The following is a 21023-nucleotide window of genomic DNA, read 5'->3' on the forward strand; positions in this document are numbered from 1 at the left end:
AGAAGGAAAGCAGAGAGACATTCTTTGGCTGCATTGCTGCAGACATGCCGGACAAGTGACCGGTTTTCTTGTGCAGTGATATCTCAAATTCTCCATCTCCGCCATTACTGAATTCATTTCATCCACCTATCAATGACATCAAACAACAACAAAGCACCTATTAAACCACTCAAGACAAGTGCATTGACAAACAACCAGGTTCTAGTTTCTGACCAGAGTTAAAACTGCCTCCGCGCCAGTAACTAATATTCGAAACAATTGAGCATTTTTAGAAAGAAATGCTTTAGAGGACTTTCAAGAATAACTAGTTCTAGACATATGCATATAAGAATGGACAAAAGCAAGTTTTCCACCTGCTATCTTATAATAATCATTACATTATTTGTATGAGTCTGTATTCTGATGAAAACGACTCATATGCAGTACTTGCACATGAAAGTATGTCGCAGCTAGTATACTGCATTCTAATTTCTATTCTTCCAAGCAATAGAGACAATGCATAGAAGAGCGATAAGAGGATAAGCTTTCATAAGTCACATAACTCACGTATAATCTCTGAGACGAGAAATTTACCTTCGATGTCAGCGAGAATATGGAAGACGCCATAGCATGCATCACATCAACAGCTGAACTAACAGCATGCTTAAGATCTAGAATATCAACCTAACAACATAAAAATCATTAAAAAAAAAACATTCAGAAACCGGAATCTAGTGTTCATTACCTAAGGATACAAAATAAGCCAACACAAACATATTAGAGTAAGGTAAAATAGCACTCACCACAGCTTTTCCAATAATTGGAAGACGAAGCGTGCTGGCTTTCAAGGCTTCAGTTGCTCCTAACAAAGAATTCGAATGATCTCTGTCTAGAAGAGACCATTCTTCTAGGTAACCCATCTACAATTTCCAAAATACAATGGGTTTTGTTAGCGTCAACAGAGCAATTACAAAGGCAATAACAGGATAAACGAAATTGCTAGAAGTTCATATTCTCACCTGCTCCTTCAAGATGGAAGCTAGTTTCAGTTTATGCTTCAGCAAGAGCAACCTGATCCGTTTGAGAGTGACAGAATGGCGCAATTCCGAGATTGATACCCATGCATTCCACAGGTTTTTCTGTCAAAAAAGAAAGTCTGATTTCACTAGAGTGTGTCTAGTTTCTTGGACCAGTTAATGACTCAAACTATCTATAAGAACCCTATACTACCGTAGCTAGGCTTCATAACCTATTCTACTGTTCGCTAGATTACAAATCATGCACTCTCCAAGTCTGCTGCAGTGGCTAAAAGCACTTGCGATCCAAGCAGGTACAACCATACGTCCACAATTATTAACATAGCATTGACGGTATAAGAAAGGATACCTCTGCAGTCAGTCTCTGCACCATGAAAGTGGAGTCAGCCCTGGCATTGGCAAACCTCCACTGCAGATGACGGTTATACAGAAGCCTCAACAAGTGGGCATCCATAACCCGATCCTCCCCAATTTTCCCCCTCCTAATATCAGCAGTGAAACAAAGAATCGAAGGCAAGTTGCGGTTATAAGCGTTCATTTGCTCAGAAACTCCATTTCTCACTCGACAAGGACTAGAAAGTGCTCTAGCTTGAGATGAAGTAGCTGTCGCCCAAACCTTACTAGGTGAAGCAGGTCGAGTAGCACCACCTCTTATCGGAGAAGCCATACCACGAGGAGATGACACCAACGGAGTATCACTAGAGAACCGTTTAGACTGACTCAACTTTGATGACATACTACTTATCCTCGAACTCGGGCTAGAGCACCGAGGTGAGCCGCCAGGATCTTGCAACCTCCTTAATCGGGTGTTAGTCTCTTGCCAGAACTTAGCAGAAGCCATAACGTTACGTTGCAAGCTCCTCCTTTCACCACGTTCCTGCGCACCATTGGTGCTACCAGATGAAACACTATCAGAATCAGAAGCAGTAAAGTCACTAGTGCTTGTGACTCTTGTCTTTCTCTCATCTCTCATTCCAAAACTCCAAAACTCCATCACCTTCTCCCAAATCTAAACCTAATCTCCCATCAACAGAAACCCTAGAGCTCCGCTGCAACATTGATCCAAGCTTCTTCTTCCCTATATCATCACACTCACAATCCACATTTTTAGAAACTGAACTTCCTCTCATGGAAGCGCCTGGCCAGAGCTGGTGGTGGTGGTGGTCAACCGGCTTTGAGTTCTCCCTCTGATCTCGAACCTGCGGCGACCTCCGCCGCTCGGGGGTAGGTTTACGGTGGGAAACCGGCGTGGTGGTAGTAGTAGTGTCCTTCTTCTTGCTAATCGGGAGCGAAAACGCCTCGCCTTGGAAGGAAACAGATAAGCTCCTGGTGGAAGTGATGAGCATCTTCGCTGCCGCCGACATTGCAGTGCGAGTGCTAGCGACAGGAGCTGGCGATGGCCGGCGGCGGTCTACCGATTGAGACCGTTTGGTTAGCGAGGAAGGCGTGTTGATCCGATTAGAAGCGGAAGGAGTGGCGCGAGAGAGCAAAGGGGAAGGATATCGCTTACTTGTCTTGAGTAATGCAGACGACGAAGATGTGATAGAAGAGGTGGAGTGAGAATGAGAATGGGAAGGAGAAGGGGATAAGTATCGCGAGGGTACATTTTTGAGTCTAGGTCTTCGTTCATTGTTGCTGGGGTGCGGATCTGGAGGTGGTTTCCTGGTGGAGGTTGCTGCTTGAGGAATCGCAGGGACCATTATCTCTCCCTTCTTCCTCGTCGTCTGGTTCGGCGGCTTCGTGATCCTCACAGTGCATTACAGAGATTTGTCACACTTAGCCGCGGGAAATGAAATCTTCAGAGATTTGGGGTGCAAAACTAAAAGATCCCTCGATGTGGATCTTGAATAGGATTTTGCTATTTAACTTGCCTTCGCAGCCAAGAGAGAAGAGAGGAGAGGAGAGGAGATGTGAGAGTGGTGGTGGATTTGGGGATTTTCCCACTTTTTAGTATACTGTCTGTTGGGTAGCTCATCTTCTTTTTTTTTTGAGTCTCCTTTTTCATTTTTTTTCTGTTCAAATCCATTTTCAGATTTATACTCTATTTAATTGCCTAAAAAAGCTATACGTAAATGGCTAATTCTTTCGTTTTCTGCCCAATCCTTTACATATTTATTCACAAAAATCCTAAATTAACTACATTAGTGATGTGCCCTAAGCCCCTAACTATTGTAAACATAATGCAGATCATATGAAGGAAGTAGATGATTTTATTATTTAATCATTCACTGTGTTTGTTTGTTTACAGGAGAAGATTTTCACGATATGTGATAGTTACCACAGCTGAGATTCATGGGGAAACTTTCCTTCACTCGTATATATGTATAGGGGCTCAATTCGGGCACCCCGGCCCAAATCTAATAAGCCCTTAAATGATTGAGTCCGGTCTGGCACGGCCCGAAAATATATAGGGGCTCTCAATTCGGGTTTTTTTTTTGCTTTTCGAAAAATAATTTGTCATTGTCATTTCCATCGTTTTAATACATGTGAATTTTCATTGAAAAATAGTTTCATTCTTCTTTTTTTTTTTTAAATATAAAGTGAATTTAAACTTCTCTTCTTTGTCAAAAATGTTTTATTTTTTTTCGTATGTTTTATTTTCTTGTCTATCATTTTATAGTGCGCTTTAAAAACATATTATAAACAAACCAAACTTAATAAAATTTATATATTCAAATATAAATTAAAACTGAATATATAAGAGAACAAAATTTATGATAAACATGGTCGAACGTTTCATACTTTGCATTTTGAAATAAAAAAACATGTTGTATATAAAAGAAGAAGGTATATTTACAAAATTTAAAATGTCACTTATAATGATCAAACAATAAAGTACATTAACAATTTTATAGTTACTTTATTAGAGTTTGGATAAAAAATATTAAAATAATATGTCAATACTAATAATGGTTTTGATTGTAAAAACAATAATATTTAAAATAAAATATAAAATTTTGGGTTTTTGGGCCGGTCCTAGTCCAAACGGGCTTAGACCCAAAATACCCAAAGCCCAAATGAGGTTAACCCGAAAGGCTTAATTTTTTTGGAGCTTAAAAATCTAAGCCCAAACCCGATAATTCTAAGGGCTGGACGGGTCGGATTGCGGGTTATGGCCTTAATTGACATGTCATAAATGTAATCCTCCTTTTCTATTGATGTGTTCGTGGAAATACATAGATGAACTCCGCAGTTCCAAACTATAAAACCTTTCATGATGTTTTATTATTATTCTTCTTTTCTTTCATTTGGTAAGGAAGAGAATTATATGGATAGTGCTTCTTCTGTGAACATCTCCTATATATTAATCCTAGAGCATTGCAACATGTTTTTGTAGCCACGTGTCATCATGAAGATAATTCTTAGAATTTTTAGAAAAAAATAAGTCGGTCCATATAAACATATACTATATTTTGTATTAAACTAACTATCAAATTAATTAGTAGTGTACAAAAGAATATTTTTTTTTCTTAAATAAAAATTACGGAATTATCTAATATGATTAGTATATATATGACAATTAATGATTTTGAATAATACATATTTGATAACAATTTTTGTATCATCTTTTTTTTCATATATTATTAAAAAAATTAATCAATTAAATTAAGCATATAATAAAAAAATAGATTTTTTTTTATATGTTATATTTTAATTTTTTTAAATGACTATAACTTACTAAAAATGGTAAAAGTCTCACATTGAAAATTTTATAATCAATGGTTTAACTTTTTTTGTTCAAGCAAGATACAAATGATCATATATCGTAGGGGTGGGCGTTCAGATAACCGTTCGGCTTCGTATCAGGTATTTAGGATTTCGGGTATTTCAGTATAAATGTATAGAAACCATTCGGGTATTTCTATACTTCGGGTCGGGTTCAAATATTTTGGGTCGGGTTTAGATATTTAAATTTTGAAGAAAAATAAATAAATTATTCATTCTTTAAGTTTTTGTTTTAAAATATACTTTTAACTTAACTGGTTTTCTAATTTTTAAAAGATTAAACTATTAATAGGATAAAACTTTAAAAATAGAAAAAACACTAATTTAGTTGTTGTTTTGAAATTTTAGATTGTAGCTTTTTGTTAATGTAAGAAACAAGAGCTAGATATGTATTTTAAGTGAGTAGCAAATGATTTTATCCATAATTATATTATGTATATTATCTATTTTGAGCAATGGGCATCGTTAATATAAATATTTTGAATAAAATGAGAGAAGTAAACTAGAAATATAAGGTTAAGTATACTTATGTTTGGTTATCTTCGGATATCCATTCAGGTTTGGATATTACATGTTTAGGTTTGGATATCCAATCGCTCCGATTTCAATAACCGTTCGGGTATTTTGCTATTTCGGTTTTAATTTTTGGATAGGATTTAGATACGGGTATCAGATAAAATTTCCAGCTCTAATAAATCGTATGAATATGAACTCTCATTAATAGATATCATATTTTATATATATATATATATATATTTATATCATTTGAAATAAGTTATATACTATATAAAAAATATGTTAATTTCAAAATTTGCAGTGAAAATCATTGAGATCTTAATATTTTACTTTTGAAATTTTTTATGAAAAATCTCACATTTAAAGTTTTGTGATTAACGGTTTAAATTTTTGTTACAGAAAATATAAACATGTTTAAAAATCATACGAGTATGAAATGTCAATAATAAATATTTATATTAAAATATACTCCTTCCGTTCCTTAAAGTTACATGTTCTAGAAAGAAAATTTGTTTCAAAAAGATCCATTTTTTTACATTTTTAATGCAGATTTTATTAACTAATTGCAGACTTCAAAAAATTTAATTGCACTAGTTGAATTTTTATTGGTTTAAAATTATGGAAAAAGATAAACACAAAAAATATGTAAATTTAATGTGTTTTATTGAAACGTGTGAAAAATCTAGAATATGTAACTTTAAAGAACGGAGGTAGTACTATGTATCTATGTCAATATCACTAAATTTTAATTTATACAATATAAAGTAAAATAAAATAATTTTTTGATTTATTTACCAAAAACGTGATCGTAAATTAACAAAATGTATTAGTTTTAATTTATGTGTTTAATCTAATGTATATACTTTTATGCATATAAATTATTTTTTAAATAGGTGGTTTCTAATATCTTATTTGATATTGACAATTCCAAAAACACATTTCTTCAAATCGAAGTGATTTTTAATATTGGAAGCACTATATATATTATTTAATTCAGATTAAATAATGTAGTCTTGATTTTTATTCATAAAAAGCTTTTAATGAAATATCATGGCAAGATTCCAATCACCTCATTTTGAGTTTGTTCGAATAATGAGAGATTTGATCATTCGTCTAATATTTGTTTCTCCCTAATACCCTATCTAGCTATTATAATTGTAAGAATGATATATTTGAACTATTTATTATAAGTTTTCTGGTTTATAATTTAATAAATCAAACAGTTCTTAGTTTATACATAGTATATATATACTAGAATTGTAAAGTTTATATATAATTTGTATACTCTTAATAACTAAACTTCAAAAAGGCAGGCTAATAAAATAAATAATTTTTTTTTTGTTCTGGAATTAGATGATTTTTAGACCGAACTGACGAACATATACTAAATAGACATTGATATTTAGAGTCCTAACAGCATGATATATTAGATTTGAACACTAACCTGTTAATAGAGTTTGCCGGTGATTTTTTTCAAAATTTTGATTTTTAGAAATGTATCTCGAGTTGAACTAATTTTTATCGATGTCTATCTTTTTAAATTGACACCTATGTAATTCACCGAATTCATAGAAGAAGTTAAAAAAGAACTAAATTCATATCAATTAAACAGAGACAAGAACAAAAGCATAATTTTATAAAGGTAAAAAATAAAATCTCTTATGGAGAGTCAATAGTAAACAAATCGAGAGCAGAAAACATAATCCACTTTCATCATTATACAATCGATGAACTTATTTGATTTTGGTGATTTGTGTCAGACGCAAAACTTAATTTCTTTTTGTGCATATGAAATCTTAAAAATAATTATAATGAGTTGCAATACGATGATACATTTAAGAACTAACATTTGTATTCGTCGTTTTACAATCGATAAAGATTATGGTGTTGTAAAATGTTAAAACCAATTAAAGAACAAAAAATTATTATAAAAATTCACTCCGTCCGGGTTATCATGTATGAAATGAAAAAGAATAATTGTAGATTGTGTGTTAATCATAAGGCACATATCAAAAGTGTTGGGACTGTTGGGTAATGGGCCATTTACTAATGGCATGCTTATTACTCATCCATCATACAGGAGGTCCAAAAATTGATTTAATGTGTGTTTTTTCATTAGTGATGTGGAAAAAAAAAGGGTTGTGGTCCTTGTGGAGGAGCCTACGAATTTAAAAAGAGTTACAAACTTACAAAGCACCCAGCTTAGAAACTTTGCTTATATGTTATTGAATCTATTAGTTGATATTGGGCTGGTAAGGCCCAATCCAAAAACCAAGTTATAAGTTGATTTGACTTTTGTTTTATATTAATAAATGTAGAAATGAAGAAGAGATGAAAAAGTTCCTGTCCGAAGCAAAAGTTTGACAAAGTCCAGGATAGATGGGGTAAGTGTAGTGGGAGCCATGTGGCGTCTTTAATTACAGATAAACTAATGAACACACCAAAAAAGATTCATCAAGATCTTTTCAAATCGTCAGACGTCACATCCCATCTTAAAATCTGATAACCGAAAACTTGTTCAAGCTTCGTCTTCCCCCAATCACTTTTCTTCTTCCTCAGTTTCTGGGTTTCATCAGAGAAAGAGAGAACGAGTCAGAGACCCAGAAACCCATCATCTTAATTTGACTTTCTGGTTCGTAAATAATCTGACTTTTAGATTTTCTCTGGTAAAGGCTTCATTTTTATAGAAGAAACTCTCCAAAGTTTCAATATATATATTTTTTTTATTGTTATCCACAGGACTCTCTCTCTCTCTCTCTCTCTCTCTCTCTCTCTCTCTCTCTTGTTTGATGGGTGAAGAGATAATCCAAAACGATGAAAACAGCGCAAAGACAAAACCAAGTCCAAAACTAACACTCTTGCCTCTTGTATTCCTCATCTTCTATGAAGTCTCTGGCGGCCCTTTTGGTGTGGAAGACTCTGTCAAATCAGGTGGTGGTCCTCTCTTAGCCCTTCTAGGCTTCCTTATCTTCCCTCTGATCTGGAGCATACCCGAAGCTCTAGTCACAGCCGAGCCGAGCTCGCCACAAGCTTCCCGGAGAACGGAGGCTACGTGGTCTGGATCTCTTCAGCGTTTGGCCCCTTCTGGGGGTTCCAGGAAGGGTTTCTGGAAGTGGTTCAGTGGCGTTATGGACAATGCTCTCTACCCTGTGCTGTTCCTTGATTACTTGAAACATTCTTTCCCTGTTTTGGACCATGCAGCTGCTCGTGTTCCTGCTCTGTTAGTCCTCACGTTCTCGCTGACCTACTTGAACTACAGAGGGTTGCATATCATTGGCTTCTCAGCTGTTCTGCTAGCTGTCTTCTCCCTCTGCCCTTTCGTTGTGATGGCTTTGCTAGCGGTTCCTAGGATCAGTCCTAAGCGTTGGTTGTTTGTGGATTTCAAAAAAGTTAACTGGAGAGGCTACTTCAACACCATGTTTTGGAATCTGAACTATTGGGACAAGGCTAGTACTCTTGCTGGGAAGTTGAGTCCCCCGGGAAGACGTTTCCGAGGCTTTGTTTGGAGCTGTTTTGCTGGTTATGGGATCTTATTTGATTCCCTTGATGGCGGGGACTGGAGCTTTAAGCGAGTCTTCTTCAGGTGAGTGGAGTGATGGGTATTTTTCTGAGGTTGGATGCTTATTGGTGGCGTTTGGCTCAAGGGTTGGATACAAGCTGCTTCTGCTATGTCGAATCTTGGACTGTTTGAAGCTGAGATGAGTAGTGATGCTTTTCAGCTTCTTGGTATGAGTGAGATGGGGATGCTCCCTGCGTTTTTCGCCCAGAGGTCAGTTACTTAGTCCCAGAACCTGATCTGAGCACAACTCACTTGAAACACTTGTTTTTGACCTCTAATTCTTTTTTTGGAGATGATATAAATAGACCCCAAATTATGATTTTTTTTTTTAATTCAAGTTCATGGTAAATGTTTATGGCCCTTAAATTCTCCAAACTTAGTCGGCAGGAGTGTGGTTTGGTTATGGTCAATGTTCAAAAGAAATTGTTAGGCGGTCATTGGGTGCTTATTTATTGATTAGTCGGCGCCCCTAAACTGATTTTTTTTTAGTGTGTAGCCCTACAAAAAAATTGTTTTAAGAAAAATCGGTTTTTTAAAGGTTTGATTTACAGTATAGGTGTCCGCCTAGACCGATTTTTAGAACACTGGTTATGATGCCCTTGTACAACTGGGGTTTAATGTTCTTTGTGTGTTGCTGCAGGTCAAAGTATGGGACACCGACGATTAGTATTCTGTGCTCAGCGACAGGAGTCATATTCTTGTCATGGATGAGCTTTCAAGAGATCATTGAATTTCTGAATTTTTATACGCGTTAGGAATGCTTCTTGAATTCGCAGCCTTTGTGAAGCTAAGGATCAAGAAGCCGGATCTTAACCGACCTTACAGAGTTCCCTTAAACACCTTTGGAACTTTGATGCTATGTCTGCCTCCTTCTTTGCTTCTCATCCTTGTGATGGTTTTGGCCACCGTGAAGACGTTTTTTGTCAGCGGTGTGATTATTGTTGTTGGGTTCTGCTTGCACCCGTTCTTAAAATCGTGAAGGAGAAACGATGGGCGAGATTCATACCAGAGGAAACAAGACCAGTTTTTAAGTTCCATCCGAGTCTCAGTTGGATGAAGAACATGGAGATGAGTCTTCTGCTAGCCTTCTCCCATGAACTTTACACACACAAAGACAGATCAACGGAAACTCTGTGATTCTTGGACATGTCTAAAAAAGAGACATGGACTTGTGTAGTTTATTTCTGTCTTGTTCAGCATATGGTTTAGAGTACACAAACGAAAAAAGTGTAGCAACAGACCAACAGTAAGGTGTCTCAGTCGATTTGTCTATGATTACCGTATGATTATGTATATATAAATGTATACATCATAATCATTATCTGCTATGTATATGATGCAGTGAATGTGTGTATTCAAAAGATGAAGCTGAAATAAATTGTTATTTTTTGTAAAGGGGCATTACTTTCTTTCCTTTTGGGCTCGTGTTTGGGCCTTCATGATCGGGCTACTTTAATCTTAGACCATGCTCGTTAGCATGTTGCATGACATTTTGGGCTCGTTGTGTGTTAGCAAAACGAACAAAAACTGATTGCAAAGACGTATAAATGAGTATGGATATAATCCTTTTCTATAGGTTTTAGTTCCCTCTTTAAATCAAAACCAAACCTGGATATAATAAGTCCCCTTTGTTTTATGTACACCATGGAAGTCTCCGTTGTGAGGCTAATACTAAGCGGATCATGTTCATCAGCTTGACTTGACTCTAGCTGTAACTGTCAGTACAATATGTAGTTAAGTTTAGTCCTTGTGTTCTCTGTTGGCCACCATATCTTAGTCAAAGGAAATGCTTCCTGAATTGTATATTGTAGATTTATGAAGTTCTGGACTCTAATAGTGAGATTATAATATATCTAATTATTCATTATTTCACACTTTTATTCATTCATTTATTTATTTTACTCTATTCTATATTTAATTAAACACTAGATCTCGATCCGTGCAAAATACATTCATTTAAATGTAACATGACTTTTTAGGAATATGTCCATTAAGTTTATTTTTTAAAAAAATCACACATGAATCAAAATTGTGATTTCTGTTTTAATATATAAGATACATATATATTTTATCTTTTATATTAAAGCTAGATTTGCACTTGAGAGGTTCTAAACTAAAGCACAATGTTAATTTTATGTCACATCGAAAGGAAAAAAAAGAAGGGAAACGAAAAAAGTTTTTTATTTTATTTTTAGATTCCCACCTGAGGCTGAGAGGTTCTTTACACCAATTAGAATGAGGCATCTTAATAATGCATCTTTCTACAGTTTTAGATTTTTTGTAAAGAACATTATCGTTTAGATTTTTCTTACAAAAATACGCGAAGCAAAATTCAACTTAAGCACCAATTTGAATTACATCGTATATTTTCATAGACCTCTCAAAATTGTTCGAGCCAGGATCGTATCTGGGTCGATAATCTTTTGGTTTCGAACAATTGGAGTCATCATCAGAGTCATCGGTTTTCCTCTCTCCTCCCATACGCTCTCTCTCTCTCTCTTCGGTTTATAAAGTCGTTCACGTCCGCTCCGGTGTCCGACGACGCGTGCGCGCGCGTTCCGGCGCCGGAGGCTCACTTTTAACGTTTTGCTTGCGTCTCCTTCGCTGTTGCCTCTTTCTCTCCAAGTCTTCGTCGATATACTCGGGTATCTGGGTTTTGGATCTCGCTCCGGGAATTTCTCCGCTCGAGAGGAGCAACGGTTCTGGTGGCGACTCGGTTTCTACTGGATTCGTGGTGAGACGCTGGATCGGTGGCTCGAGGTAATGGTCGGCTTTTGGGTGCAGGAGTATACCAGTTTTCCACTAGGTCTCTCTGGTTTTCGTTTCCCGGGTGGTGGTTGATTCGCTTGTTCTCTCGTCGATTTGGTCGGAAGGTTTCTCTGGTTTCGATTAGGGGATAGGTGACTCATGTGGGTGGAGTCTCGGCTCCTGGCGGTGTCGTTGCGAGTCAGACTCCTCTTCGTCGGGCGTCTGGTGAGCTCCGTTGGATTCTTCTACCACGGTGGCGAGTCTTGAGTCAAGTATGCAGGCGGTAAATGATACTTGGCTCAGCTCTGACTCGTGTAAGTTTCGGTGTGCAGCGGTGAAAGGTGTCGTCTATGGCTCCTCGATAGCTGCTCACGGTGCTTCCTCATTTCGAATCTCCACTGTTCGGCCCTTGTCTTTGCTCTCTGTGTGAAGGTCTCGGCTTTCTCTATGGAGTATCGCCTTGTGGTTTATGTTTTATTTGTCTCTGTTTGGCACTGGAGATGGACTCTTACAGCTAAGAGTGTTGCTCTTCGGTTCTCGAAGACTTCAAGTGTGGGGTGATTCTCGGTTGCAGTCGTTGATCGCTTCAGTGGCTCGCTTGGTTCTGCTCACATCCCAGCTCTGCAGAGGATCAATTGTTCTTGTGCAGTGGTGCAATATTTCCTCTCTTTGCAGGTTTCAAGGCTTCAGGTCGAGGGTTTGGTGGCGCTTACAACCCGTCTTCTGCTTGGATCGCATTACTTCCAAAGACGATCTTATAAAGTGATTCCAGTGATCTGGTGGTGACTATCCAGAGGGCGCGGATTAGCTTTCGGATGCGGGATGAGATTCGTAGTTTCTGGATTATGTACTAATACCACCGGTGGTGGTTGGTGACACAAATCTCAGTTGACTCGTGGATTTGCAAAGCTGCGTGTAGACGGTATCAATCAATTGGAGCAGCGTTTTCGGAGAGCCCAAAATTACCTAGCGTGGTCTCATGTTATATCAAAGATACTCTTTCCATTTGGCAATGCTCTTCTCATGGTCCTGCTCTTGCCTCTTATCTAGCCTATTAGCTAGTGTTATTTGTTTCATGTCTTCTAGGTCATTGGGTTGTTTTCCCTTTCTGCGTTGTTTAGTTTAGTTTTCCATTTTTCTGCTACTAGTTCATCATTGTAACCTCTGTCAAAAAGCAAAACTTTGGTATAAAATTTAACATTTAAACCAAAAAGAAAAAAAAAAAAATTGGAGTCATCAATAGGGATTGTGTAGACAAGTGTGTAATTGGTTTGTAGTTATATAACTTTTTGTTCCGTGTTTTCTAAGCATATCAGCATATATTTTATTTCAACTGATGACCAAAAACAGAATTAGCTCACGGTAACGTATTAAGATATATAGATGAACAGATATATCATGTTCCTAGAAAATAAACGATCTAGATGGTTCTGGTTCTTTGCATTTCTATATTTACCAAATAAATTTCTCAACGCATATTTTGAAAATTTGTGGAAAATTACAAAGCTATAACAACCAATTAGGTCGAATAACTAAGATCAATGTTTAGTTTTCTTCAGTAGACAAAAGGAACCATCTGTTTAAATGGACTTGTCTGTCTATATAGTCTTATTTTTCTTATTCAAATATCTTCCACTGTATTTCGCATTTTTTTCATACGTAGCTACACAATGTACATCACGGAATATATGCTAAGTTTCCTATTGAAAAGCTCGCGACCTAAATAAGTAGTTTACATTTAGTTACTTATGTTCATGCATATGTTAAAGTTAGTTTCATTTGAAAAGTCTTGACGGCGAAAGTTTTAATTTTAAGTAAAGAGAGAAAAACAAAACTACTTATGAGAAAGCATGCATTACACTACAGAAAAGACAAGCGTATACAAATTAAACTCTAAAACATTGTCTACCGATTAGCATGCATAATGCCTTTTAATTACAAAGTAGCATGACATTAATCCATGCATTCGACACTACAAGTGTGCAACTTGATTGTTTTTCGTGTGACCTCACCAGTAACAGATCTAAAAACTTTTAGCAGCATAAAATATCATAAATTTTAAACAAATTTTAAAAAATTATGGAGTTTGAGCTAATTATTTTTTAAAAATCAAAGTTTGGATCTAATAGCTTACAGAAAATTAATTTAACTGTTGCATGAATCTCACTATATACTTGATTAAATATCAAATTTTCCTAACATTAAGTTATCTCTCAGCTAATTTTTAGTTATATTAGTAATTTTCCCTTATAAAATCATTACATCTACAAGTATATATACACGCGTGGACGTGATGTAGAAATATATACTTCTTGCAATTATCACCATCCGATGTCATAATCGGATTAAATTCGGAACTTCTTACAACCAATGGCTCTCATAAATCGATATTAATTTATTTTAGTAAACAACAAACCTTTTGTACTTTGATATTCTTCAACACATTTTACGTCAAATTCTCTAGCTTTTTCTTCTTCTTATTTTCATTAACCCTCAAAATAGTCTATGACGAACAGATCAAACTATTCGCAAAAAGTTAATATATATTTTTCTTAACAATACGATCATATTTTAAACATATCGAACGTGATACACGATTCAAACGGTTAACATATTATTTTACATACACCCACAATCTGCAACTAAATAATACCTTTTGCATATTCTGGAATCTGACCCGAATCTCCTAATTCATTGTACCACTCGGTCGATGGGAGTCTATCCCGCACGTCAAATTCTTTTAAACTAACAAGTCACAAACTGAGATAGTATTATCCTCACGTTAAATTCTCATATAGTAACAACTAACAAACTGATAAATTATTAAAGAAAACATATATTATCCCCACGTTAAATTCTTTAACGACTAACAAACTGAGAAATTATTAAAAACATATATTGTCCTCTTCTTTTCCCTCCCCACTCTCCAGATTCTCTACCACTAAGTACAGTTTCTCGCGTGTGGGTATATATAGAGAAGAGCCAAAGAATTTAAGAACACAAGCTCAAGTTATATAGATTGATAGAAATATATACTCTTACTAATATCAACTTTATCTTAGTACGCTATTTCAAAGTTAAAAAAAGTACGCTATTTCATATAACATAATAAAGTTATAAAAAGACCAATTTGTGTCTTTCTTCTGAGTTCGTGGGCGTACTTACATACACAGTACTGATGGGAAGACGTGGGATCGCCAAAGTACCGATGCTGCTGTTAAGGTCAACGCCACAACTATTTTTCTCATCATTCTTCTTTAATTTCACTAATCAAATGATATTATCAACAACAACAAAACAAACTTTTTAGAAAAAAACTTGTGAAAGTAAAAAAAACAAAACAAAAATTCGTCAAAACCTTATTAAAAAGAAATTCATACAAGAAATTTTTATCAAACACTATATCTTAACGTCTTTGTATAAACAAGCTAGGGTGGTGTTGAAAGATAATCTAGAAGTAATGTGCAAGTCGAATATAAAAAACTTGGTCGTCTTATGTGAATTAGGAAAAAATAGTAAATAATATTCTTATGATAATGATGATATAGGAGTTGGAAGCAAGTTCAAGGACGAGCACGGATAAGCAGCAAAGCTGCAAAACTGAATCCTATGGTTGTCCACTACTCTGAAGATATTTCTGATCATAGGGTAGAGATTAATTGTGGCGGCGAAGAGGAGTGGGTTCCACACCCCGTACCGGAATATTCTTTCCGCCGGGACAAGAGTCGGTGATGGATGGTGTCCCTGAGGGTGCTGCTTCTTTTGACATGATGTTTTGGCTTAGGGACGTCGATGGTGTGGACAAACCTGATCACGACCATCATTTTCCTAACTGAAACAAAAAAGTGATAATATGTAACTATAGCAAAATAATCCCGTGTGTACGCACGTTTGATTATGATAATTTCGTATAATGTATGATGGTTTAATAGCAATGCTTTCTTAATTAATATCATTCGTTGTGATTATCATTTTGTGTGTGCTAGTTAGTTTATGCATCAACTATATATGCAGAGCTTTCTCTGATATTTTTTTTGCCGTATAATATCACATGACGTTAAGAAATTCTTTACACAAGTTATAACAATGTGTCTTAATAATGCTTCTTATTTCTTCTTTAGACTTTGATTTAAAACTACTAAAAACCTTTTGTCGTTATGTTTTTCTTATAAAAATACGTGAAGCAATAATCAATTTACATACCAGTGTGAATTCATTACTTCGTATTTTATTGGGTGTGCTAACTTTATAGATAAAACATCTCTAGTGGTTGGAGCTTCGAGCGGATGGGTCGATGATACTTAGTTTCGAACAATTAGAGATAGTTTTTTTTTCCATTAAGTTCTTTTTAAGATTCACATACATCTAAATAAAGATGCACCTGATGTAACAGTCTTCTGTTTGAATATAATTTGACATTCATACAAAAAAAAAAAAGATAAACAATCCGAGTAATATCGAAAGAGATCATGCAAACGTTATTGAAGTTAAACTTGATTTTGGGTTATGCTTAATTATGGACCAATAACTCTTATTGGACTAAACCCAAAATTAAGCTTAAATTCTAGAATTTTTCTACAATTATCATCAGCTCCTCAAATAGAAAAATATCTAGATATTGTAGTAGAAAAATCTAGAGAATAAAGAAAAATCTAGGAAGTAAGGAGGTTGTAATAGAACCATCTAGATATTGTAATAGAGTTTAGGAGGCTATAAATACCTCTTCATCCTCTCATTTGTAACAACACAAGAAGTTGAACAAGTGTAATAATAAGAAAGTTTTTCTTAAAGAAAAGTGTTCTACTCAAAGTTCTCTAAATCTTTTGAGAGTTCTTCCATATTATTCTTCATACTTGGAAGTTTTCTTGTTTCTTTCGGGTTCTCGGGTATTACGGTCTTGGGCTAGTGCTAAGCACTATCAAGGGTGGTTTCTTTACATGGTATCAGAGCCAAGCTAATCTTGTGCTCATCAAGATCGGTTTTTAAAGAGAGCTCGGGTCTATTCTAAGTATGGAATCAACGGGTCGTGTTGTTGGATTGGGAATGGAAATCCTAAACCAATCTAACTACCGGTTATGGAAGTCATGCATGGAGTCATACCTGGTGAGTGAGGACTTATGGGATGTCGTCGGTGGTAACAACACAACACCACCAAGGGGAAATGCTGCAACCCCGGAAGCGACAAAGGAGTGGACACGGAAGAATGCCAAGGCGGAGTTTGCTTTGAAGAGGTCCATATCTTCAAGCATATTTGAGCATGTCTCAAGGTGTACTTCCGCTAGTTCCATTTGGCAAGCTTTAGATCAATTGTTCAACAAGAAGAATGAGGCTAAACTACAATTATTAGAGAATGAGCTTGCGAATGCGAAGCAGGGGGAGTCTTCAATCTCGGAGTTTTTTATCAAGGTAAAGAACCTATGCTCTGAGATTAATACTCTAAATCCGGAGGAGTCAATTTCTGAAGCACGGTTGAAGCGGTCTATCATTCGAGGTCTACGGCCTGAATATACACCGTTTGTGACTTCGGTTCAAGGATGGGCTACACAACCTTCCTTGGAAGAGTTTGAAAATTTGCTAGCTTCGCAAGAGTCATTAGCCATGCAAATGTCAGGAGTCAAAATCAATGATGACTCGGGAAGCGCCTTTGTAGCTCGGAGACAACAAAGCTTCAAGGCGAAAAACAAAGATGGAGGTTCAAGACACAATGATGGAAGTGAAGGATCTTCTATGGATAAGAAAAAGTTCAAGTGCTATCGGTGTGGAAAGCTTGGGCATTTCAAAAGGGATTGTCGAGTCAAGTTGAAGGAAACAAATATGGTGGAGTCAAAAAGTCATACGGAAGATGAAGAATGGGGGAAATGTTTCACGGTGGAGGCTACACATCCAGGTACACCCACAACTAAAAACTTGAGAAATGATTGGATTGTAGACTCGGGTTGTAGCCATCATATTACCGGAGATGAGAAGTTATTTTCTAGTCTTCAACGTCATGACGGGAAAGAAGCCATTATTACCGCTGATAATTCAATCCATCGAGTTGAGAAAGAAGGGACTGTTGTCATTAAAGGAGATGATGAAGAACCGATCACCCTCAAGAATGTGTACCATGTCCCTGGAGTAAAGAAGAATCTTCTTTCGGTGGTGAATGCGGTCGACTCAGGTAATTATGTTCTATTTGGCCCAAGAGACGTTAAGTTCTTAAGGAATATTAAAGAATTAAAGGCGGATGTTGTTCACACTGGAGCACGCGTCAAAGATTTATATGTTTTATCGGCCTCACACGCCTATGTGGAGAAGATGAGTACGAATGACAATGCTTCCATCTGGCATGCTAGACTTGGCCATATAAATATGACCAAGCTTAAGGTCATGGTGAATAAAGATTTGGTTCATGGGCTTCCAAAATTGAAGATTCAAGATGGAGGAAAAATTTGTGAAGGTTGTCAATATGGAAAGTCACATAGACTTCCATTTGATCATTCAACCTCAAGGTGCAACGGTCCATTGGAGAAGGTCCATAGTGATTTGATGGGTCCAACAAGAACATCCTCCTATTCCGGGTTTCGCTACATGTTGCTGTTCGTAGATGATTTCTCACGGTACACCTGGGTATACTTTGTGAAGGAAAAATCAGAAGTATTTCAAAGATTTCAAGAATTCAAGGTTACCGTGGAAGGAGAGTTTGGTCGGAAGCTAAAGACTCTAAGGACGGATAATGGAGGAGAATTCATGTCAAAGGAGTTTCTCTCTTTTTGCCAAAAGAATGGTATTAAGAGAGAATATACATGTCCGTATACACCTCAACAAAATGGAGTAGCAGAAAGAAAATTAGACATCTAACTGAGACGTGCAGAAGTTGGCTACATGATAGAATTTGCCAAAGGCCTTATGGGCAGAAGGCATGAGATGCGCAGCCTATGTCATCAACCGGATGCCACTCAGTCCAAACAACATGAAGTCGCCTTACGAGATGATTCACGGGAAGAAGCCGACGGTGAAGCATCTAAGGATATTGGATCGGTCTGCTACGTTCATGTGTTCGACTCCCAAAGAACAAAGTTGGAAGCAAAGGCAAAGAAGTGCATCTTTGTCGGTTACGATGAACAACGAAAGGGCTGGAGGTGTATGGATCCAGAGACACATAAATACACAGTGTCTCGTGATGTTGTCTTTGACGAAGTTTCATCCTACTATGGACCACATCAAGTCTTAGATGAGCATGATGGTTCATGTTCCTCAAGACTGATGAACAAATTATTCAAGTTCCAAGTAGTAATGAAAGCTTTGAAAAGGAGACTCAAGGTGAAAGGGGGAGCATTGACCAAGATGAAGAAGAGGAGCATGATCATGGTTCTATCGCCAATCAACGACCAAAAAGGAACATTGTCAAACCCGCTCGGTTCAGAGATGAAAGGTTCGTCACCACTTACTCTTGTTACTTTGCAGCTCCTTTCGATGAAGATGAACCATCATCTTATGAAGAAGCAAAAGGAGTTGAAGAATGGATGATCGCAATGAAGGAAGAGATTGATGCTCTCATGAAAAATGAAACATGGGATTTGGTTCCGAAACCAAAGGATGCTAAACCTGTTTCTTGTAAATGGGTGTATCGACTAAAGAGAAGGCGGATGGGAGCATCGATAGATACAAAGCAAGGTTGGTTGCTCGAGGATTCTCTCAGAAGTACGGAGAAGATTATGATGAGACCTTCAGTCCAGTAGCAAAGATGACTACGGTACGCTCACTCTTATCACTAGCTGCAAGCTTTAGATGGAAACTATGGCAGTTAGATGTGAAGAATGCTTTTCTCTATGGTGAGATTGATAAGGAATTTTTTATGGAGCAACCACCTGGTTTTGAGTCACAAGAGTATCCTAACCATGTATGCAAGCTAAAGAAAGCCTTGTATGGGTTAAAACAAGCTCCACGGGCTTGGTATGGAAAGCTTGCTCAATTTCTTCAGTTTTGCGGGTATATGGCATCAAGTGCTGATTCAAGCCTATTCTTCAAGAGAAGTGGAAGAGTTCATGTAGTAGTTCTCCTCTACGTGGATGATATGATCATTACTGGAAATGACGATGCTGAAATTGCTCGTCTACAAGAGGATATGTCGGTGAGGTTTGAGATGAAGAAGTTAGGTGAGCTGAATCACTTTCTTGGTCTAGAGGTCGAGAGGGTAAAGGATGGAATATTCATCGGCCAACAAGGTTATGCGAAAAGGATTGTTGACAGGTTTGGAGTACACCAAGGAAAGGTACGTTCCACTCCACTAGATACTAACATAAGGCTCAAACGCGATGAAGGATCATTGTTAGCCAATCCTCGACCTTATCGCTCTCTTGTTGGAAGTCTTCTATACTTAACCATTACAAGACCAGATATTGCCTTTGCGGTTGGCCTTGTAAGCCGGTTCATGCAGGAACCAAGGAAGCCACATCTAGAAGCGGCAAAGAAGATATTAAAATATGTGAAGACAACTCTTGGCATGGGACTGATGTACAAGTATAATGCCAAGGTTTCTCTTCATGGTTTCACAGATGCTGACTTTGGTGGAGATTTAGATGATCGAAAATCAACTTCGGGTTTTGTGTTCTTATGTGGAGACACAAGCATTTCATGGTGCAGTAAGAAGCAAGCAACGGTGTCATTGTCTACTACCGAAGCAGAGTATAAAGCTTCAACACTCGCAGCCCAAGAATGTATATGGCTTCGAAGACTCCTTGAAGACTTGTTCAAACCAATCAATAAATCGATTACCATCTATGGAGATAACAAAGTGCTATCAAGCTGGCCAATAATCCAGTGTTCCATGGAAGAACAAAGCACATTGAATTGGAACATCATTTCATAAGAGAGAAGGTGCTTGATGGAACAATTGAAGCATTGGAGGTTCGAAGCGAGGACAACATTGCTGATATCTTCACCAAGTCATTACCTAAAGGTCAGTTCGAGATACTCCGCTCCAAGCTCGGAATGGTGGACAAAATCAAGTTTAAGGGGAGTATTGAAGTTAAACTTGATTTTGGGCTATGCTTAATTATGGACCAATAAACTCTTATTGGACTAAACCCAAAATTAAGCTTAAATTCTAGAATCTTTCTAGAATTATCATCACCTCCTCAAATAGAAAAATATCTAGATATTGTAGTAGAAAAATCTAGAGAATAAAGAAAAATCTAGGAAGTAAGGAGGTTGTAATAGAACCATCTAGATATTTGTAATAGAGTTTAGGAGGCTATAAATACCTCTTCATCCTCTCATTTGTAAAACACAAGAAGTTGAACAAGTGTAATATAAGAAAGTTTTCTTAAAGAAAGTGTTATACTCAAAGTTCTCTAAATCTTTTGAGAGTTCTTCCATATTATTCTTCATACTTGGAAGTTTTCTTGTTTCTTTCGGGTTCTCGATATTACGGTCTTGGGCTAGTGCTAAGCACTATCAAGGGTGGTTTCTTTACA

At 36.8% G+C, this 21023-nt stretch overlaps 1 protein-coding gene, 1 non-coding gene and 1 pseudogene across 2 annotated transcripts; 2 read left to right on the forward strand and 1 right to left on the reverse strand.

The window, feature by feature from the left end:
• Nucleotides 1–48: 48 nt before the first annotated feature.
• On the reverse strand, nt 49–3072 carry LOC125600840 (annotated as a pseudogene).
• Nucleotides 3073–7572: 4500 nt separating this feature from the next.
• LOC106435646 (probable polyamine transporter At3g19553) lies at nt 7573–10212 on the forward strand. Its single transcript, XM_048773430.1, is given in 9 exon segments — nt 7573–8266; nt 8269–8358; nt 8360–8748; nt 8750–8874; nt 8877–9027; nt 9458–9558; nt 9561–9785; nt 9788–9844; nt 9847–10212. Coding segments are annotated over 9 exon segments (1425 nt in total). The 5' UTR covers nt 7573–8047; the 3' UTR covers nt 9915–10212.
• Nucleotides 10213–14604: 4392 nt separating this feature from the next.
• BNAC01G33290D lies at nt 14605–15515 on the forward strand. The gene is made up of 2 exons (XR_007333940.1): nt 14605–14787; nt 15114–15515. It is a non-coding gene; the product is annotated as an uncharacterized BNAC01G33290D (transcript).
• The last annotated feature ends 5508 nt before the right edge of the window (nt 15516–21023 follow it).

Source organism: Brassica napus, unplaced genomic scaffold, assembly GCF_020379485.1.
Source record: "Brassica napus cultivar Da-Ae unplaced genomic scaffold, Da-Ae ScsIHWf_2403;HRSCAF=3106, whole genome shotgun sequence".
NCBI lineage: Eukaryota > Viridiplantae > Streptophyta > Magnoliopsida > Brassicales > Brassicaceae > Brassica > Brassica napus.